Genomic DNA, 18694 nt, shown 5'->3' on the forward strand with positions numbered 1-18694 from the left:
TGAGCAGTCTGCACTTTGAGAATTTCTTTTATTTATATCTTATGGACATTTAAAATGATAAAAAGGGCAGAATATAAAAAAAACCAGTCATCTTAGTTAGATGCATGTTTCAAAGAAAAACTAGGTTATTCTATGCATATCATTAAAATGCCAGTATCACCTTATTTTGATGTCCCTATTGTATGTGTGTTTATGTTATTTGAAAGAGACACCATTTACACACATAGATACTTTAAACTTTCAAAACATCCATGAGCCAGAGAGGTCCTTAATCCCTTCCTTAATTAGCCATGTTATACTGGGTTAGTGAAAATTGAAAATACGTACATTTATTCAGTTAGGTAGTTTATTTATGTATGTATTTATGTATTACATTTATTACCCTTTGAAAATTGGTGTTTTTGAAAACACCCTTGCACTAGTGATTGTGATTTAAAAAATGAAAAGAGGAAAGGAAGAGAATATCAAAGAAGATCATGCTTCCAACTATGAAAATCTACCAATTATATCCCCATTTTTTTCTCCTATTGTGAGGCATATGCGAGATTCCGATACTACTTCCCACCACAGGGAAAGGCCACTCAATGAGATACCAGCCATCTGACCTGATATAATTGGAAATGTACAATCCATGCAGCTGCCAATACTGCACTTCCCCTTCTTCCAGTTATTCAGATCACTTCTGTAGCAGTCCTCAAAGTCAAAGAAACTTTGACTTAATATATATCGATCGACACTGTGTTCTAAGCATGGTACTAGACACAGGATACACAGTGCTCATCAAACACTTTATTGAATGCCTATCATGTGACAGACACTGTGGTAGGAATATTGCAGAGGTTATTTCCAATCCATGTAAAAGCTATTACATAGGCAATATTGCTCCACTAGAAAGACGAGGCCACAACAGCCTGGTGTTGGTAACTGACTTGGACAAGTTCACAAAGCCTGCAGGCAACATAGAGAATCTAACCCAACTCAGCCTGACTTCAAAGTGCTATACTTTTTCTCTCTGCTGCGCTATTTTCCAAAGTCCCCAAAGCAACAACTTGCTTTAAATAGCAGTTCTGGAAAGGAGAAGGGAAAGGGAAGGTTTTTCAATAACAAAACAAAAAAAAGGGCCATGTTGCTGAGCATATATTGGGAGAGAAATGAGTTCCTGTTGTCAGTACAACAGATATAAACCCATCCATTTATATCACAGCATTGCTCCCACTGGGCTGAGAGAAAGACACAGGATCGTGGCATTGTCTTTCTTCCTATCCAGAGGGCTAACCTAGCTCTGACTCCGCTGCCAAAGGCCAGGACAGCAATTCTGTTTCTCTCCAATCTCTCCAAATATACCTGGACAAAGAGAGTGGGTTCAATGCTCATTCTGACCACAGGTTAAGCAACTACTCCTTTGACACTGCTTGCGTGTGTGTGTGTGTGTGTGTGTGTGTGTGTGTGTGTGTGTGTGTGTGATTGTGCATGAAATTTTTGACTAGCCAAAATGCATGGAGAGAAAGTGTAAGGTTCAGTTTAAATTTTTGGTTAACTAGAAACGTTTCTGTGCTTACTAAAAATATAATTCATCAATGTTATACATACCACAGAGCAATAAGCATTTTCCAATATCTAAGAATGATGAACTGGTTTGAATATGGATTTTCACTGATGAGTACAATAGATGCAGAAAGTGTTAGGATAAAACTTGACACATCTCAGAAATTGCAGCTCTCCCAACTACGAGTAGATAACAGAAGCGGAGTTAATTGAGGGTTCTTCTTTGTATAGTTCTGAATATGTTTTGATATATCTATATCTAGATGGATACACATGCATGCATATTGCTTATTAATAAAATATAAATATATTTCCTTATATTTGCATTGAAATTATCTTCTACTCTAAAGAATATGTCAGTCAGACCACATGAATGCATGTGGTTTCAAATTAACCTTATCATGAATTTTCCAGAAACACTGATTTGCTTTGGCTGTATTTATGATCTTCTATGGTTCTTGGGTCTTATTTTATGTGTTTTTTTTGTTTTGTTCTAAAACTTCAAGACCTAAACAACATGAACAATAGATGTAGTTAAATATATAAATAGAAATCCTTAAAATGATTAAATATAATCATTAAAATGTGTGCATGTGTGTGTTTTAATGTGACTAATATCTGCAGTGGCTGCATCAGGAAATATGGGGCAAATGCTTTAATTCCTTGTATTAGACTGATCTCTAGTGGCTGGTAAGTATAACACATTTTAAAACAAATCTTTTGTCCTTTAAAATAGAATTCTTGGCTTTAAATAAAGTTTGTGTCCAAATATTTAAACAGGTAGTGAGTTTTTATTTTTTTAAGTGTATTTTTATTGATTTCAAAGAGGAAAGGAGAGGGAGAGAGAGATAGGAACATCAATGACGAGAGAGAACCATTCATTGGCTGCCTCCTGCACACCCCACACTGGGGATCAAGCCTGCATTCTGGGCATGTGACCTGACTGGGAATCAAACTGTGACCTCCTGGTTCATAGGTTGACACTCAACCACTGAGCCACACTGGCGGGGCAGGTAGTGAGCTTTTAAAATATTTATGAATGGACTTTATTTTGTATTTGCTATGTATACGTTTACCGCTCTTGAAAGCAGGACCTGTGATTAATTCATTTTCAAATTCCCTGAATAAAGTTCACAATCACACACAGTGTGAGGCACTGACTAGTTGTCTGATAGGAATATGCAGGCATATTCTGTCTTACAGAGGAATGAAATCCAAGGTTAGTTCAAGCAAACGAAGAACAGCTGTCATTTATTGAGTGTTCCTTGTGTTTAAGGCACAATAATACAAAATAACTTTTACTCTTGGAAAATCCCAATAAAGTAAGTACATTGTCCCCATTTTATGGATAACAAAGGGAAGTCGCCGAAACCTGTTTGGCTCAGTGGATAGAGCGTCGGCCTGCGGACTGAAGGGTCCCGGGTTCGATTCCGGTCAGGGGCATGTACTTTGGTTGCGGGCACGTCCCCAGTGGGGGTTGTGCAGGAGGCAGCTGATCGATGTCTCTCTATCATCGATGTTTCTAGCTCTCTATCCCTCTCTCTTCCTCTCTGTAAAAAATCAATAAAATATATTTTTTTTAAAAAAAGGGAAGTCTCAGGGATATTGAGCAACTTACCCAAATCATGAACTGTAAGTGGTAAAGGACGCAAACTCAGTTCCACTTGACTTTAAACTGAGGATTTTCTGCTTTGTATTTCAGCCTCCCCACATTTCATAAAGGATACTTACATTTAAAAATTAATTGAACTAATAAAAGGGCAACCTACACTATAATATGCTTCAAAATGCATAATTTCTGAAATATAATTATTCTTCTATTGCAGTACACAGTGTTTACAGGACTCACTGATTCTGTTACAGTGTAACCATAAACGTAAGTAAATATGTTGTCATGTTTTCCTCCAAGCCAATTTTCATGACCAGAGGAAAGCCATCAAAATACAATAGATGCTCTTTCTTCCATTGTTTTAATAGCGTGTGGGGAAAAGATGGTGGCTCAAGAAGTTGGCCCAAAGATTGTTGGAGGAAATAATGCCAATGAAGGAGCCTGGCCCTGGCTCACTGCTCTCTCGTATAATGGCAAACTGCTCTGTGGTGCTTCTCTCGTCAGCAATGCCTGGCTGGTGTCTGCAGCCCACTGCGTGTACGGGTGAGTGTGACAGTACAGTGTCTCTTCCCAAATGGGATGACCACAGCAGACACTGTGCATCCCACCTCATGTGGCCTCGCAAACCCATCTCATCAGGGAAATCATCCCGCTGCTTATGACATTATAAACGTTCCAATCATTTTTCCCATTAGAATCGTGTATAAAAGAAAGTTCCATTGAAAAATCATTCTTCATTATATATTTGCATCAAGTATTATGTTTCCTACATCCATGATAATTGAAAAGTAAGGATTTTAAAGGTATAAAATCAGTATTTAATGTATAAATTGTACCATTATCATTCAATTAGACCAATATTTATTGTCAGCAAATTGTTAGTATCAAAAAAGCTCTCCAGTTACAAGTAAATTGTGCTTTAAAAATTCATGTGTGAGGGCTTAATTATGAATTAGTATAAAAATGTTTACTTAGTTCTCAAGTCTGATCTATTTTGATGCTGCCCATAACTAAAAGTTAGAACTAATGTCAACCATATCTAATATATTTTTTTCTTTTGTAACATGACAAAATACACCCTGCCCTAGGGTGATTTCCTGACCCTTTTCCTAAATAGAAGAAAACTCCAGAAAATGCCCTTCCATGTGACGGTTACGATGAGCCTCTCCTAAGGGCATCTAGAATCTCTGAGGAAAACACATATGTGCTCAGAATGGAAGATGAAACTGTAGTTAATTAAACTAAAAGACTGAACTCCCTACGAACACAAACATTGAAAGTTCTCAGCTAAGTGGAAACAAATTGTCACACAGAAGGTTTTGAAAGTTGTTTGGAACATAGGGAGGACCAGGGTGAATGAGTATTACAGGGTTAACTTGCCTAAATACTCATCGTATAGAGTGCAGGTAAATTCAAATTCATAATCCTAAGAGCTTTGAAATGAGGACCTTCGGCCAGACCCCAGGTTGGCCAATTACTTGAGCCTCTGGGGAACTGTCCATGGTACCGATCATCTACATCTAAAGCTCTGTGATTCTTTATAACTCAGTGACTAAACTACAGCCTCTCCCATATCTAAAGCATGTCTTCTTGAGTTTGCTGCCTACTGATAAATTATGTTTTTATCTGTCTTCAACCAGAGCATAGCAAGCATCTATAGTGGTCAATTTTTCCATCCCCTTCTAAACATGATTTTAACTTTTACCTATACATATTATATGCCTTGGGCATGTCACAGATGTGCAATCTATAGCCTAATTGTGTTACAAGTGAAAGTTATCTTTAGCGAAAGATTCAGTATTTTCTGTTGCACTGGGGTAGATCTTAGTAAGTTAGCAATCTCCAGTATTAACCTAGGATTTGGTAAATTCGTCTGTTTGAAGTTCTTGCAGAACATATGCTTTCTTAATGTCAACCAGTCTTGCAATTTTAGCAACATCTTTCAATTATTGACCTTACAGATGTACTTATTGCAGGTCAGAGATACTAATATTATGTCTTTTTAAAACCATGAATATTCAAAAAGCAGTTTCATCTAATATAAACACATGTTCAGTCATATAGGACATAAAATGTCTTTTCACACAGTTTCAGTTTGAACACAAGCAAACAAAGGTAAGCTGTAACAGAACCATGATGAATTCCAACTTATTCTCACCAAGCTTACATCTTACCTCTCCTCAGTCACTCAGTGGCATTATTTCTTCTTTCTCCAGTTGATAAGAGTTCCAGTTTCTTGCTTTTTACTTCATGCCTCTAACCAAGCAAGGAACTTTCTGCTATGATTTTAGATATTTGGAAAAGATATTTGAGTATGCCTATTTGCCTTTTAAAAATTCTAACTGTGCAGTGAAAGGCTTAATTTTCTAATATGTGAATGGAAGAACCCAAATCAAGCAACTTACTAAAAACATACTACACAAATGACTTGCCCTCAATGTAAATCTGTTCCAAGTGTTTTAGCCTGCAGGCAGTTAAATGGTTTCAATGGACAGCTCTTCTCTGTCTACATTCTTATGGTTCACACTCTGATTCCCATCCAGCCTCAGTGTTCCTGGATGACCCTAAATATCCTTGTGTTCATTGTTCCTCTGTCATTGACATGTCTTGTTTTTCAACCTTGAAAGAGATATTTGGAAACTATGGCCCAATTTTTCTGTGGTTTAAAGGCAAGGTTGATTTCGAACCAGAAGACAAGATTTTGATCCTACCTATGCTACTAATCTCATGCAACTTAGTATCTCTGCATTCCAATATCCTCATCCATAGGGTGTTTATAGGATATCTACCTTCTAAGGTGATTGTCAGGAAAAATTAAGATGCTGCAATACATTTGTATACTGTGAATTAAAATGTGCTGCTGTTCATGCACCTGAAAGGTCCATAAAAAAGGAGTCTAAGTCTTGCCCCAGAGATAGTAGCATATTTTACAAATGTTTTATATTGATTTTCAAAACATGCCCAAAATTGCAAATATTAGTATGTAGAACTCTTTTATAACTTCACCCAGATTTACTAATTGTTTAAATTTTATGTTCTAAAATCTTTCTGTCCAACCTGGAGAAATTCTTTCTCAACCATTTGATAGCAGGTTACACATTGTGCTCCTTTACCATTAAATATGTCCACATATTTTTACTAAAAACAAGGATATTTTATTATATAATCACAGATCATGGAAATTTAACATCCACAAAAAACAATGATCCAATCTACAGTATGAATTCACTTTTGTCAATTGTTCCACATATGCCTTTTAGGACATTTTTTGGTTTGTTTGTGATTTTGCCAACCAAGAACCAATCCAGGGTAAGACACAGAGTTAGTTTCTATGCCTCTTTGGTCTTCTTTAATCTGAAATAACCTTTCTATCTTCTGTCTTTCTTAGCCCTTCTAGCTTTATTATCTGTGACTATATATGTATTTTTAAAGTAAGCAAGTTATTTTGTAGAAATGCTTTCTACATATTTTGTCTTCAGAAATGATCACATAGAAATTTAGAGAAATGTAGGTATTTTATTTGATACAGATTTAAATCAATAATAAAATAATGCAGTTCAGGAAAAAAAGTACCTAACCTCCCAAACTCTTATCTTTCATAAGTACTCTACCCTATGTGATAGCTATACATATAAATGTAAATGATATGAGAGAGCTTGTAGCTAACACAAAGTTTAGCAGTCACTATTTCCTCTCATTATTTTAGGCTTTGAGTAGAAAACCAATGCATGAACCATAAACTGTGAAGATCAAACCTACATGCTTCAAGCTACTGGTCTAATTAAATACAATCTACAACAACATTAAACTGACACATTCTTAGTGATTTCCAAAATTGTTATTGTGTTACATAGAAAATAGCCTGTTTTTCATGTTTTTATTCCTCCTGCATGTGTAAGTAGCATTATGGGAAGGAAATATCTCTCCAACGTGTATCATTTATATTTCTCTCACAAGTCATTCCACAAGTCTGTGTCTATGTAATTACCTTATCCCCACCCCCAACAAGTACAACACCACATTAAACTAGACATTTGTAACTATTAAATTTAAATGACTAATTCTGCAATCATTGCAGTTATTGAATTTTTACTTCATTGTGAATATGACTTAATTCCAGCTGCTCACTGGTAATTTCTTGGGAGTGAAAATGTTGCAGGGCAATAGTGCAGTTAAAGGTCCTTGCACACTTTCACTTAAAATATACTCTTCAACTCAATCTGTCCTATAACACCAATGTTATTTGTTACCAATGCTTTATTAATGGCCAACATTGTATATGGAACATGATTCACGTTCATTGTAGGTGGAAATTACTCATTTATGTTAGTTTATAAGTTTTACTGTTTACCTTAAGTCTGTGTGAATTCAATGACACCCCAAATGGGAAAATATTCCCAAACCTCCTTCCATTACTACAATAGCTACTGTGGTTGTCTGAAGAAACCCTGGACCAAGATGCCATTTCCTCAGTGGAATGTGCTCTAAAGCAGTCAAATCTGGTCATACATTAGCATAAACTTGGAGATTTCATTTCAAAATTCGTTTAAAATTAAAATACCAGATGCAGACTCGTTAAATCAAAGGTAGAGAAGAAGGGGAGAGCAGGTATTAACGTTATTCTAGGTCCGTGGTCGGCAAACTGCGGCTTGTGAGCCACATGCGGCTCTTTGGCCCCTCGAGTGTGGCTCTTCCACAAAATACCACGGCCTGGGTGAGTCTATTTTGAAGAAGTGGCATTAGAAGAAGTTTAAGTTTAAAAAATTTGGCTCTCAAAAGAAATTTCAATCGTTGTACTATTGATATTTGGCTCTGTTGACTAATGAGTTTGCCTACCACTGTTCTAGGTGATTCTAATGTGAAACCAAAGTTGAGAGCCACCGTCTAGAATTTTAGGACAAGTGATTGAGAGAGTTTAGCAGTAATTAAGGCTTGTTCTGTGACCTGGTAAGAAAAATAAAAAGTAAAGGAATATTTTTAAGGAAGAATTCTTTGGAGAAAATCAAGAACATTTTAGGATGGGAGCACATAGTTCTGAAATATCTTTAATGAAGATCTCTAGAAAGATGGGGAGTTTCTTATACCTCTTTATTATAATCTTCAGGAGAAATTTAGAGCCATCCAAGTGGAAAGCAATCCTAGGCCTGCATACGACATCGAATCTGACTTCTCCTCAAGTAGTGACCCGGTTGATAGATCAAATTATCATAAACCCACATTACAATAAACGGAGCAAGGACAGTGACATCGCCATGATGCACCTTGAATTTAAAGTGAATTACACAGGTAAAACACATCACTTTCAGTCATCTCATCTGCCCAAATTAATTCAAAATTAGATTTGAAATATTTTTATCAGTACCAATGCATTAATAGTCCATAAAAGTTGAATAATCTGTTATAAAAATTATTATAATTCAAATGGAATTATAGAATGAAAGACAAACATATTAAGTTACCTTCTGGAGCTATTTAAATCCAACTTTTAGAGAGTTGACCACTAGAATTAACTCTCAGAGCCCTCTATAAATCCAAAGCAGCAGTCCAGAAAAAAAGTAGGCCATGTTCCAATACATGTCTTCTCTACTTCTCATGTAAAAGAAAGGCGGGTCCATCTGCCACAAAGGCCAGAGTAGGACAAACTGGGAAAAGAGTGTATGTTCTAAAAGCAAAGTGAGTAAGAACTGTTATCCACAGAATAAAATTTTTTAAATGTATTTTTATGGATTTTAGAGAGGAAGGGAGAGGGAGAGAGAGATAGAAACATCAATGATGAGAGAGAATCCTTGATCGGCTGCCTCCTGCATACCCCACACTGGGTATCAAGCAGGCAACCCGGGCATGTGCCCTGACTGGGAATCAAGCCCAGACTTTCAGGTTCATAGGTTCATGCTTGACCACTGAGAAATGCCGGCCAGGCCATGGAATAAAAATTTTAAAGGTGATTCAATATTAATGAAGTGGCAGATGAATGAAGGACTTTCTCTGAATACCTAGGTCATGTACAAGAAGTCACCTGAGGAGTGAGCTTTATCTTGAAGGGCTCTACTCAACTCCAACCTTTACTCTGAAGACCTTTCCCACCCCAGTTAAGGGGGAATGCTGCTATCTCCTTGCTCTTATGGAATTTGGCCTCCACATGTAGTGCAGCACTTATCAAAGCAGGCGGTGACTGCGGTTAGTTCCATGGCCCTGTCCTTGAGAGTAAGCCCCGTATCTTACTCATTTTTGTGTCCGCCCTGGGAAGGAGAAGCTTTAATAAATGTCAGGTGGCTTGTAAATTGTTGGAGAAGGGCTTTAAAAGCCAGTGACAAATGCTAATGCTTCCATAAGTGCCCAGTAAAACGATTGCCTAAAAGGTTTTTTAATGTGAGATATGTGGGGGGGAAACTAAAAAGTAAATAAATAAATAAACTCAGAACATTTGCCCAAATTTCTCTTCATTGACCCTGAAAAACAGCCTTACCAGGATTTTCACAGAACTGGCACTACTTCCTATTAAGTACCATAATTATTTAAAAATCAAATACAAATTATTAATTCCAGAAGTACAACATTGTTAACATCATGAAAGAGTAATTAGGAGGCAATGTTGAGCATCCTAAAAGGCTACCAGTGGTACCTATCTATTGTCCAAAAATGACTGCTCCAAAATGCTTCTTCCCCCAAAGATGGATGTCTAAAAAATGTCCAGGCTATCTAAAACAAAAGTACAAGTTGTTTTAGATGAAATGTTTATAATGTTTGATTTTTAAAACATCGTTGGAAATGCATGTGCATCTATTTATTCTAGCTCTTGTTTCGCTTTGGTTTGTTTTCAGATTATATACAACCTATTTGCTTACCAGAAGAAAATCAAGTTTTCCTTCCAGGAAGAATTTGTTCTATTGCTGGCTGGGGGAGGATTGTTCATAATGGTAAATTATCAGACCCATAAAAAAAGCAAATGGGTCTTTCTTACTAGGAAAAAAGTATGCTATTGCACTATCCTGTGACTATTTTCAACATTTTGTGCAACTCTTTTGCTATAACAATTTTATGTGATATCCTTTAAAAGCAGTGTCAAACTTATATTCATATACTGAATATTTGTGCAGTTATGAAATTTTTCCAAATCGTAGAGCATTTGTGCAGTTATGAAATTTTTCCAAATCGTATAGTTTTATATTATAAAACTATAATCCTTATTGAAGGAGAATTCAAGCATTTCCCAAACTCAATCTCTACTTTTTCTATTATAAACACTGATTAAGAGAAAAGATACATCTATTTAAATGAACATAACCAAACGTTTCAAAAATATATTTTTGTAAAGCTCAGGGATGAAGTTTCATCAAAAGCCAAATTATTAGCTGTCACATTTCCCAAATCAATAAAACTATCTTATCATCTAAAGGTCTCACAGTCACATTTTCTAAAATGAGAAAGAAATTCCTTCTAGCTTCAAAAGCCGGTTCTGCCTACTGGCAAGAAAACTCAGATACAGCACACACTGAATACTATAAATTGTTACACCATTGACTCACTAGCATTATTGAGTAGCATGTTTTCCAAACACAGAAACGGTGCATATTAATAATAACCAAACATGATTTTTTTTAAAACATTCCAGTACTTTATGTTCTCTAAGTAACTGCAGGTCTCATTGGCATCTGAATTTCTCACAGGAGTTACTCCATCAAGGGCGAGTTTTGACTGCTCGTTAATAGTTAAACAAAAAGGAAAGCACTGACATCTGAAGGGAGAACCTGGCCCCTGGAGTCACAACAGATCAGAGATCATAGCTATGATATTTACATCCTTATTGTATTCAGATGTATTTAAATCTTGTGGAGAGGAGTAGGTCCCAGAAGCAAAGCATTCACAGCCAAAATATCCTTACTTCTTGTAAAACAAAGCATAAAGTTTAAGTCAGACCCCTGCCTGATAATTCCGATAAAGGCTCTCCACTACAATTTCATTATGTTGCTAGAAATGCCTCATGTCTACTGTCCATAAAACCTATTTAAGTCAAAGACGGTATATTCTTTTATTTCCTTCACTTGAAAAATGTCATGATTTATTGAATTTGAAATCTAAAGAGCAAAAATGATTTCTAGATAGATATTTTCTCTATCAGACTTAAAATTAGAAGACATTTTTATGATCACAATGTAGGCTCTTCAAAACAAATTATCCAATATTGAATAAATTTAAGACTCTATTCCATAGGAAATGGGTTGTGTGTTGTTGTTTTTTCAGAGCTGATACACATTGTTACTAAAGATATGCATTTAATTGACTTAAAAAAGGTCTCTCAGAGTGGTATGGAGCCAAGAAAAAATCTGTATCTGAGGTCAATTTCATTTAGAAATAAATAGATCATATTTAAATAATTCCTGGGTGATGGAAATGGGGGTGAATTTTTAAAGCTCTGTCTTATGGTTTCCAGCTACTTTGTTTTATAAAATATCCCCCTTTTGAGTATTCGACACTGAGTAATTTTGCTAGAAAAACCATGAACATATTGTTTACCAAGAAGAAATGAAGTTATATTTGTTGATTGAATTAAAGCAATTAGTAAACTTGAAATAAATTTACTAACTTTATTTGTGTGGCAATTCATATTGATAAATACATATCAAATATAAGAACACTGTTCAAATTTTCCTTTACCAAAGAGTTTTATCATATAACCAACCAATTTTTATTCCTTGACAAGCAACAAAATGGGCTTTGATTTTTATTATAAAATCAAATTGATCTTTTCTTCTGCATCTTAACCTCTCCAATCCACATTCTTAACTTAAAGCTCCTGGTTAAACTTGAGAAGTCAACTAGGGATGTGCTGCTGGAGTCACTGCACCAGCTGGAAATAGCCATTTGTACGCATCTTCTCCCAACTTCATGTTCACTGTCATGCCGGTACCTTGATTTGGCCATGGTTGTAGTCTTTATACCGGGCAGATTGGCAGGCAATATACATTGGCTTTTTCCCCTTGAAAACCAGTGATTAAACATTTACCAACACATCACTGAGTTATACCTATGTTGCTTTGCACCTAAATTACACACACACACACACACACACACACACACACACACACACACACACAGAGTTTCCTGTCTTTTTAGCTGGAAATGAGGTCACGTACATTTTGCAACAACACTGGCTGTCAACTTTCTTCCTCTCTTGAGGAGCCAAATAGAATTGCTAATTATTAGAAAGTGCTTATCATGGAGTTTTTCTGGGCCACTAGATACCTGCTTCATTTCCCTCCTGGGATTAGCATTTCAGTAAACAGAGGTTCATGTTCCCAGTAGATGAGTCATTTTGTAAAAGCCATGGAATTACACTTCGTCACAAAACGCCTCCTTTCTCTTCACCTGCACATGGTGACAAGCTGAATGCCCTTAGATCGGGGCACAGTGCATCTGAGCTTTATCTCCTGTCCCGGGTGCACCTGCTCAGTCACACAGCAGCACAAGGAGCTGAATGCCATTATAAGGGAGCACTTCTTCAGGTGCCCAATCAAAAGCTCTTCTGGGTTTCAGAGCCATTGCTAATTTCCATGAATGAAACTCTTTGTGTGGGTGGGTGGGTCCCTCCCCCGCCACCATTGAGCAACACTATAACTGTTTAAAATTACTGAACATGCCTAAGGACTGTCCACTTTCCTGCTAGCCCTTGGGAACCAAAGAAGTGCTTTACATCCATTTGCAAAACCCACAGATGGGCTTTATTATGTGCTTTGAAGCACAAGGTTAAGCATTCAGTTCCATTATATACACACAGTGCTAGATAAAGAGAGTGAACTGTTGAAATAAATAAGACTGATGGTGGCTCATTCACTGATGCCTGTTGATCACTTCTGACTGGCTGCCTGCATTCTCTCTCTTGAACAGGTCCTACTGCAGACATATTGCAAGAAGCTGAGGTTCCTCTCATATCAAATGAGAAATGCCAGCAACAGATGCCAGAATACAGCATCACGGAAAACATGGTGTGTGCAGGCTATGAAGAAGGGGGGATAGATTCTTGTCAGGTAAACCTATCAAACTGCTCAACTTACATTTCCAGAAAGCAATGCTATATAATAATTTTAGTGTTTAACAATGATTCAGAAGTCAAGAAATCATCAGGGCCTTAACTTCATTTATTTTTTTCTGCAAAACTGTGACTTTTGGCTTTTATTTGTGGATTATTAACATAGTTCTCCTGGGTGGACTTGAACATTAGAAACAAAACTAGTGTTTACCAACAAGGTTTATAAAGCAAACTAGAGGCCCGGTGCACAAATTCGTGCACAGGTGGGGTCCCTCAGCCTGGCTGGCAGTTGAGGCTTATCGGTGGGCTGGCCGGCCAGGGAGAGGGGCAGAGGGAGTTTGGCTGGCCAAGCGGAGGGGAGGGAAAAGGGCTGCAAGAGGTTGACTGTGGGAGCGCACTGACCACCAGGGGGCAGCTCCTGCATTGAGCGTCTGCCCCCTGGTGGTCAGTGCGTGTCATAGTGACTAGTCGACTGGTTATTCCAGTTGTTTGATCATAATGGTTGCTTAGGCTTTTATATATACACCAGAGGCCCGATGCACGAAATTCATGCAAGAGTAGGCCTTCCTTCCCCGGCTGCCAGAACCAGCATTCCTCTGGCACCTGGGACCCGAGCTTTCCTCGCAGCCCTGGCTTCATCAGGAAGGTCATCCGGAAGGATGTCCGGTCTAATTAGCATATTGCACTTTTATTATTATAGGCTAGAGGCCTGGTGCACTCAGAAATATTAACAGTTCTATTATGAGACTTTGTAAGTAGATATTCTGGCATGTTTTCTGTACTTGAAAATTAATAAAATATTAATGCATTCACATCTACTGGATTAGATTAAACCTGATAGCAGTACTGAGCAAGCACATAACTCACAAATGCAGAAGCAGCAATTTATACTGTGGGAAAATGGTTTCACTTGTTAAAGTGTGAACAATATGTTATATATATTAACACATAAATGTCATAATAATTTGACTTGATACCAAACTTTTTAACAGACACTTAAGCAGATGAATCCATATTTGTATCCTCCCATTAAATCAATGTCTCAAGTCATGTAAACTAAACTTTCAGCTTAGTTCTACATTTATTCTGCTTTGCTGAACACTGGCAAATTCAACACAAATAGGTTAGCTTCATATTTATTAAAATTTATCTCTGGATCTTATGCTTTCCTTTTAAAATGAAAAGTGTGTTAAAGGTAAGATATATTGCCACTTAGAGGAAAATTTATAGAATTATTGTTCAGGAGGGAAATCAGCTGTACAACTTCAATTTCCGTTAATGGGGGTTATGTGGCAGACACCTCATGCACGAGAGAGAAAGTATGACTGCCGATGCTATTGATGTTAGAGTTACATTAAGCAAGTAATGCATGCCAGATCTCTGAAATCTTCTATTTGGCTCTGATTTCTAAAGTCTAAGCATGTTATTCATTAGCAAGTAAGAAAGCCCCCAAACAAGGCAGGACCTTGTATAATATAATGTTATCATGATTGAGTACTCAGTAGTCTAGAGAGTCATGTGATTTTCTCTGTTCTACTTAATACTATGTTATGCAAGGGGATTGACTGATTAAATAGGAATACATTATTTAAAATTATGAACATGTTATTATTGACTCATCATTTGACTAAGTTCTTTGAAGCATTCTTTTTCCCCTATAGAGTCAAAGATTTTGCCTTATTAGTCATCCACATGTTCTCGAATATCTTTTGGCTCGCCAAAGGCTTACATTGTGAGGTGCTTGTCTGGATTTTAAGCCACCACGAATGGCTGTAGAATGTTTTCTCTACAGAAACCCAAGTGAATGACACTGAGCAAACTTGCTGTGCTCCCCATTCTGAGCCTTGTTCTAGAGCAGGGGTTGCTAAGTGTGGCCTCCAATCCAGCAGAGCAGCATTACCTGAGAAGGTGTGATCAATGCTAATCCTCAGGCCCCACCATAGACCTGCTGCATAAAAAAACTCTAAGGTGTGTTTTCCCCATGTTATCAGATGATTCTGATGTGCATTAAAGTTAAAGAACAACTACTCTAAATAAAGATGGCCATCCACCTTTACATTCAGATAGCCAAAGAAGGTGGTGATTTTTTTCTTTTCTTTTTCTTTTTTTATTATTGTCTAAAGTTTTACATATGTCTTCTTTTCCCCCAATTGACCCCCGCCTCCCAGCCATTCCCACCCCGGGCAAGCCCCCACCACCCCAGTGTCTGTGTCCCTTGGTTATGCTAATATGCATACATACAAGTCCTTTGGTTGCTCTCTAACCCCCCTTCTCCCATTTGTCTCTGGATTTTTTCTTTTCTTTGCAAATATAACATTTAAGTGGAAACATAAATGTTAGGCTAATAACTTATGTACTGGACATTCCCTCATATTTTTGAAGTGCTTACACATCTCTTGAGATGGTGGGGGAAGAAACTATCTTCATTGAACACGTCAGAAAATTAAGACCAGGAGAGGTGATATAACTGAACTGAAACGAGTTAGAAGACTAGAGGCCCGGTGCACACAATTTGCGCACTAAGGGGGTGTCCCTCAGCCCGGCCTGCGCCCTCTCCCAGTCTGGGAGCCCTTGGGGGATATCCAACTGACGGCTGGCAGTCGGACATCCTTAGCACTGCCGTGGAGGCAGGAGAGGCTCGCCAGCTATGAGCCCGGCTCAGGCCTTCTGGCTGAGCGGTGCTCCCCCTGTGGGAGTGCACTGACCACCAGGGGGCAGCTCCTGCATTGAGCGTCTGCCCCCTGGTGGTCAGTGCACATCACAGCAATTGGTCGTTCCCACCGTTCGGTCAATTTGCATAGTAGCCTTTTATTATAAAGGATGGGAAGGGACAGAATTAGATATCAGTCTCTCAACCAGACAGACCACCCAGCAGTCGGGCACCAAGCCTGCTGGTGGATCCTTTGAGTAACTGCAGCTGACCCAGTATGACCTGCGTAACTTAAAATCCTTGCTCATGTAATCAATATCTGGTTTCTGCTGTCTATGTACAAAATTAAATTATTTTAGAAACCATGAAGAAAACCCAATGACTCTTTTTTTAAAAATATCAAAACAGTTGAGGTTTATTTTTAATAATTTCTAGTCATATATTGAGTCTATATTTATTCCTACCTTGGACTGATAGTTTTCCATAAATATTTCTGAGCCCCTATTATGGACTTAATAAATGCTTAAGATGCAAAAATGAAAACTAAAGTCCCTGTTTTCAAACAGCTTGCCCACATTTGTTACACTTAGAATAGAGGTAACCTATGTTTGCCAATCCATTTATGCCCCTCTGTGCTCAAGAGAGAAAAGGTGCTTTTATAGACCATATTTTTTCCCTTAAGTATAAGGCCCAAAGATAGTAACACCAAGCCTGGATTGAAATAATCTATTGTATCAGTGATTTCAAACAAAATACACAGGCTTTAAATTCCTATTTAAATATATAAAAAGGCAGATTAATTTAAACTTTTTTACACAATTAACATGAAAAAATACTTGTCAATTTTGTCATTAATGCTACTATATGCTTACATTACGTTCATTTGCATTACACATGTGCAAATAAAATCTATGAGATTAACTCTACTAGGATCTGTTATAATTAATGCTTATAAAAATTAAAAACATTTCATTGATTGAAATAAAAGATGAAAACATGTGCACCTATCACTAGAAATTACATCATAGATTTGCCTCTTTCCGTTGAAACACTAAGTTTTTTTCAAATCTGATTGTGTTTGTCTAATGCTGAAAAGTTAATGCTACCCAAGAAAACAAAAATCAACTTTATGTGTGAGGTTTTAGTTATTGTAAAGCATATAATGCAGAATAATTCTTTTCCGCAGATCCCTTCATAAACTTAGAACATAGCTCCTTTAATTATACAAATCAATTAAGCAATATAAATTGCATATATTTATATCAATTGACAACACACAATTTTCTTTTGTAATTTATTATCTAGGGGGATTCAGGAGGACCATTAATGTGCCAAGAAAACAACAGATGGCTCCTGGCTGGTGTGACATCATTCGGAAAGGAGTGTGCCCTGCCTAATCGCCCAGGGGTGTATGCCCGGGGCCCGAGGTTCACAAAATGGATACAAAGTTTTCTCCATTAGAATATTTCCTAAACCAAACGCAAAAGTAAGGCACTTTTCCCATTCCACTCTAAAAAGTTTGGAAATTTAGAATTTTGTAAAATATAGTTTCTAAAAGTCATTATTCTTATCTATGCCACTGAAATGCTGTGGGGAAGGAAACAAACAAAAAAAAAACTAAATTAATCTTTACAATACTAAGTAACTTTTAAATAATACATTTTGGGTTTTATTGTGAACAGCTATTCTTTCACAGATATAATTCCCTTTGTTCTTAATCATTATTTTTTATCATAGTCTCCTTTTTAAAGAAAAATTAGAAAAAGAAGTGAAATAGACTGTTTTGCACAAGGTCTGTTACTGTTCGAAATAAACTGCTGGAAATAACCTACTTTCAGCTTAAACTGCTATTATCAAAAACTCCATAGTCTTCCTGCGTTTCTATCCAAACACATTTCCAATTCATCTTGAGCATGTTCTTAACGGTTCCCCTACTCATAAAAAGTATGTATTCTAAGCTCATGTCAGAGACCTGGACTAAGTTGATTGAACATCCCTCTCAAATAAGCTAATTAAACAGCAAACAAGCACAAGTCTATATATTGCCCTACTATCAAAATAAACAGTAAATTTACTGATATTGTAGTTTTTTATTGGGTCCTTTATTACCTGAATTATTCATACTGTCCATTTCTTACAAGCTGGTATATTTTTAACTTTCAAAAATAAGTATACATATTTAAGAAATGCAACTAGTAAAAATTTATTTTTCCCGATTTATGTGTGTTACAGTGGATGTTTCTAACATGTGCAACGTTTATTTAAACACAGCTGAATCGCCCATTAGAAGACCAAAAATGTGGAATAAATGAATTTGTTTCACTGCTTTAATCTCTTGGATCATTTCCAGAGTAAGTGCAAACTTCAATTTTGCATGCCACACAAAATACAGTGACTCCTTTGGGAAGACAAAATTCCTACCTACTTAATACAAACACATGCACACACTTACACACACATTCTTGCATGGGTCTATATGGTCCAAAGGAATAGAGGAGAGAGTAAGGTTTATAAGAATTGAGAGATGGGGATCAATCAGCACAGACCGGCCTTACAGAAGAAATGAAATTTGGGCTACACCTAAAAGGAATGATCATTATTGAAGTACTGAAGAGGGACTGGTGACCACTGGTGAGCAATTGTAGAATTTATTCTGAGGACAGAAAGCCGGAGTCCCTGAAGACACTATTCAAGACCTTCCCAATGACCTGCTCCTGATAGTTAGGAAGGATGGAACAGCAGGGGTAGGGTGTGCTCTTTGATTTTACTACCTGATTATTATTCCAGAATTCACCTGCATTTCAAAACACACATTAAGAACTATGCTCTGAAAACAAACAAACATCCACACCATGTAGTCCTT

General features: G+C 37.0%; 1 protein-coding gene across 1 annotated transcript in view; it reads left to right on the top strand.

Moving 5' to 3' along the window:
- Positions 1-17308, top strand: part of TMPRSS15 (transmembrane serine protease 15) — a 105838-nt gene extending 88530 nt beyond the window's left edge. The window contains exons 20-25 of the mRNA XM_054710925.1: positions 3372-3421; positions 3523-3697; positions 8259-8440; positions 9976-10071; positions 13040-13179; positions 17137-17308. Coding sequence (XP_054566900.1) covers positions 3372-3421; positions 3523-3697; positions 8259-8440; positions 9976-10071; positions 13040-13179; positions 17137-17292 — 799 coding nt within the window. The 3' untranslated portion in view covers positions 17293-17308. The remainder of the gene's footprint in view (positions 1-3371; positions 3422-3522; positions 3698-8258; positions 8441-9975; positions 10072-13039; positions 13180-17136) is intronic.
- The last annotated feature ends 1386 nt before the right edge of the window (positions 17309-18694 follow it).

Source organism: Eptesicus fuscus, chromosome 3 (assembly GCF_027574615.1).
Source record: "Eptesicus fuscus isolate TK198812 chromosome 3, DD_ASM_mEF_20220401, whole genome shotgun sequence".
Taxonomy (NCBI): Eukaryota; Metazoa; Chordata; class Mammalia; order Chiroptera; family Vespertilionidae; genus Eptesicus; species Eptesicus fuscus.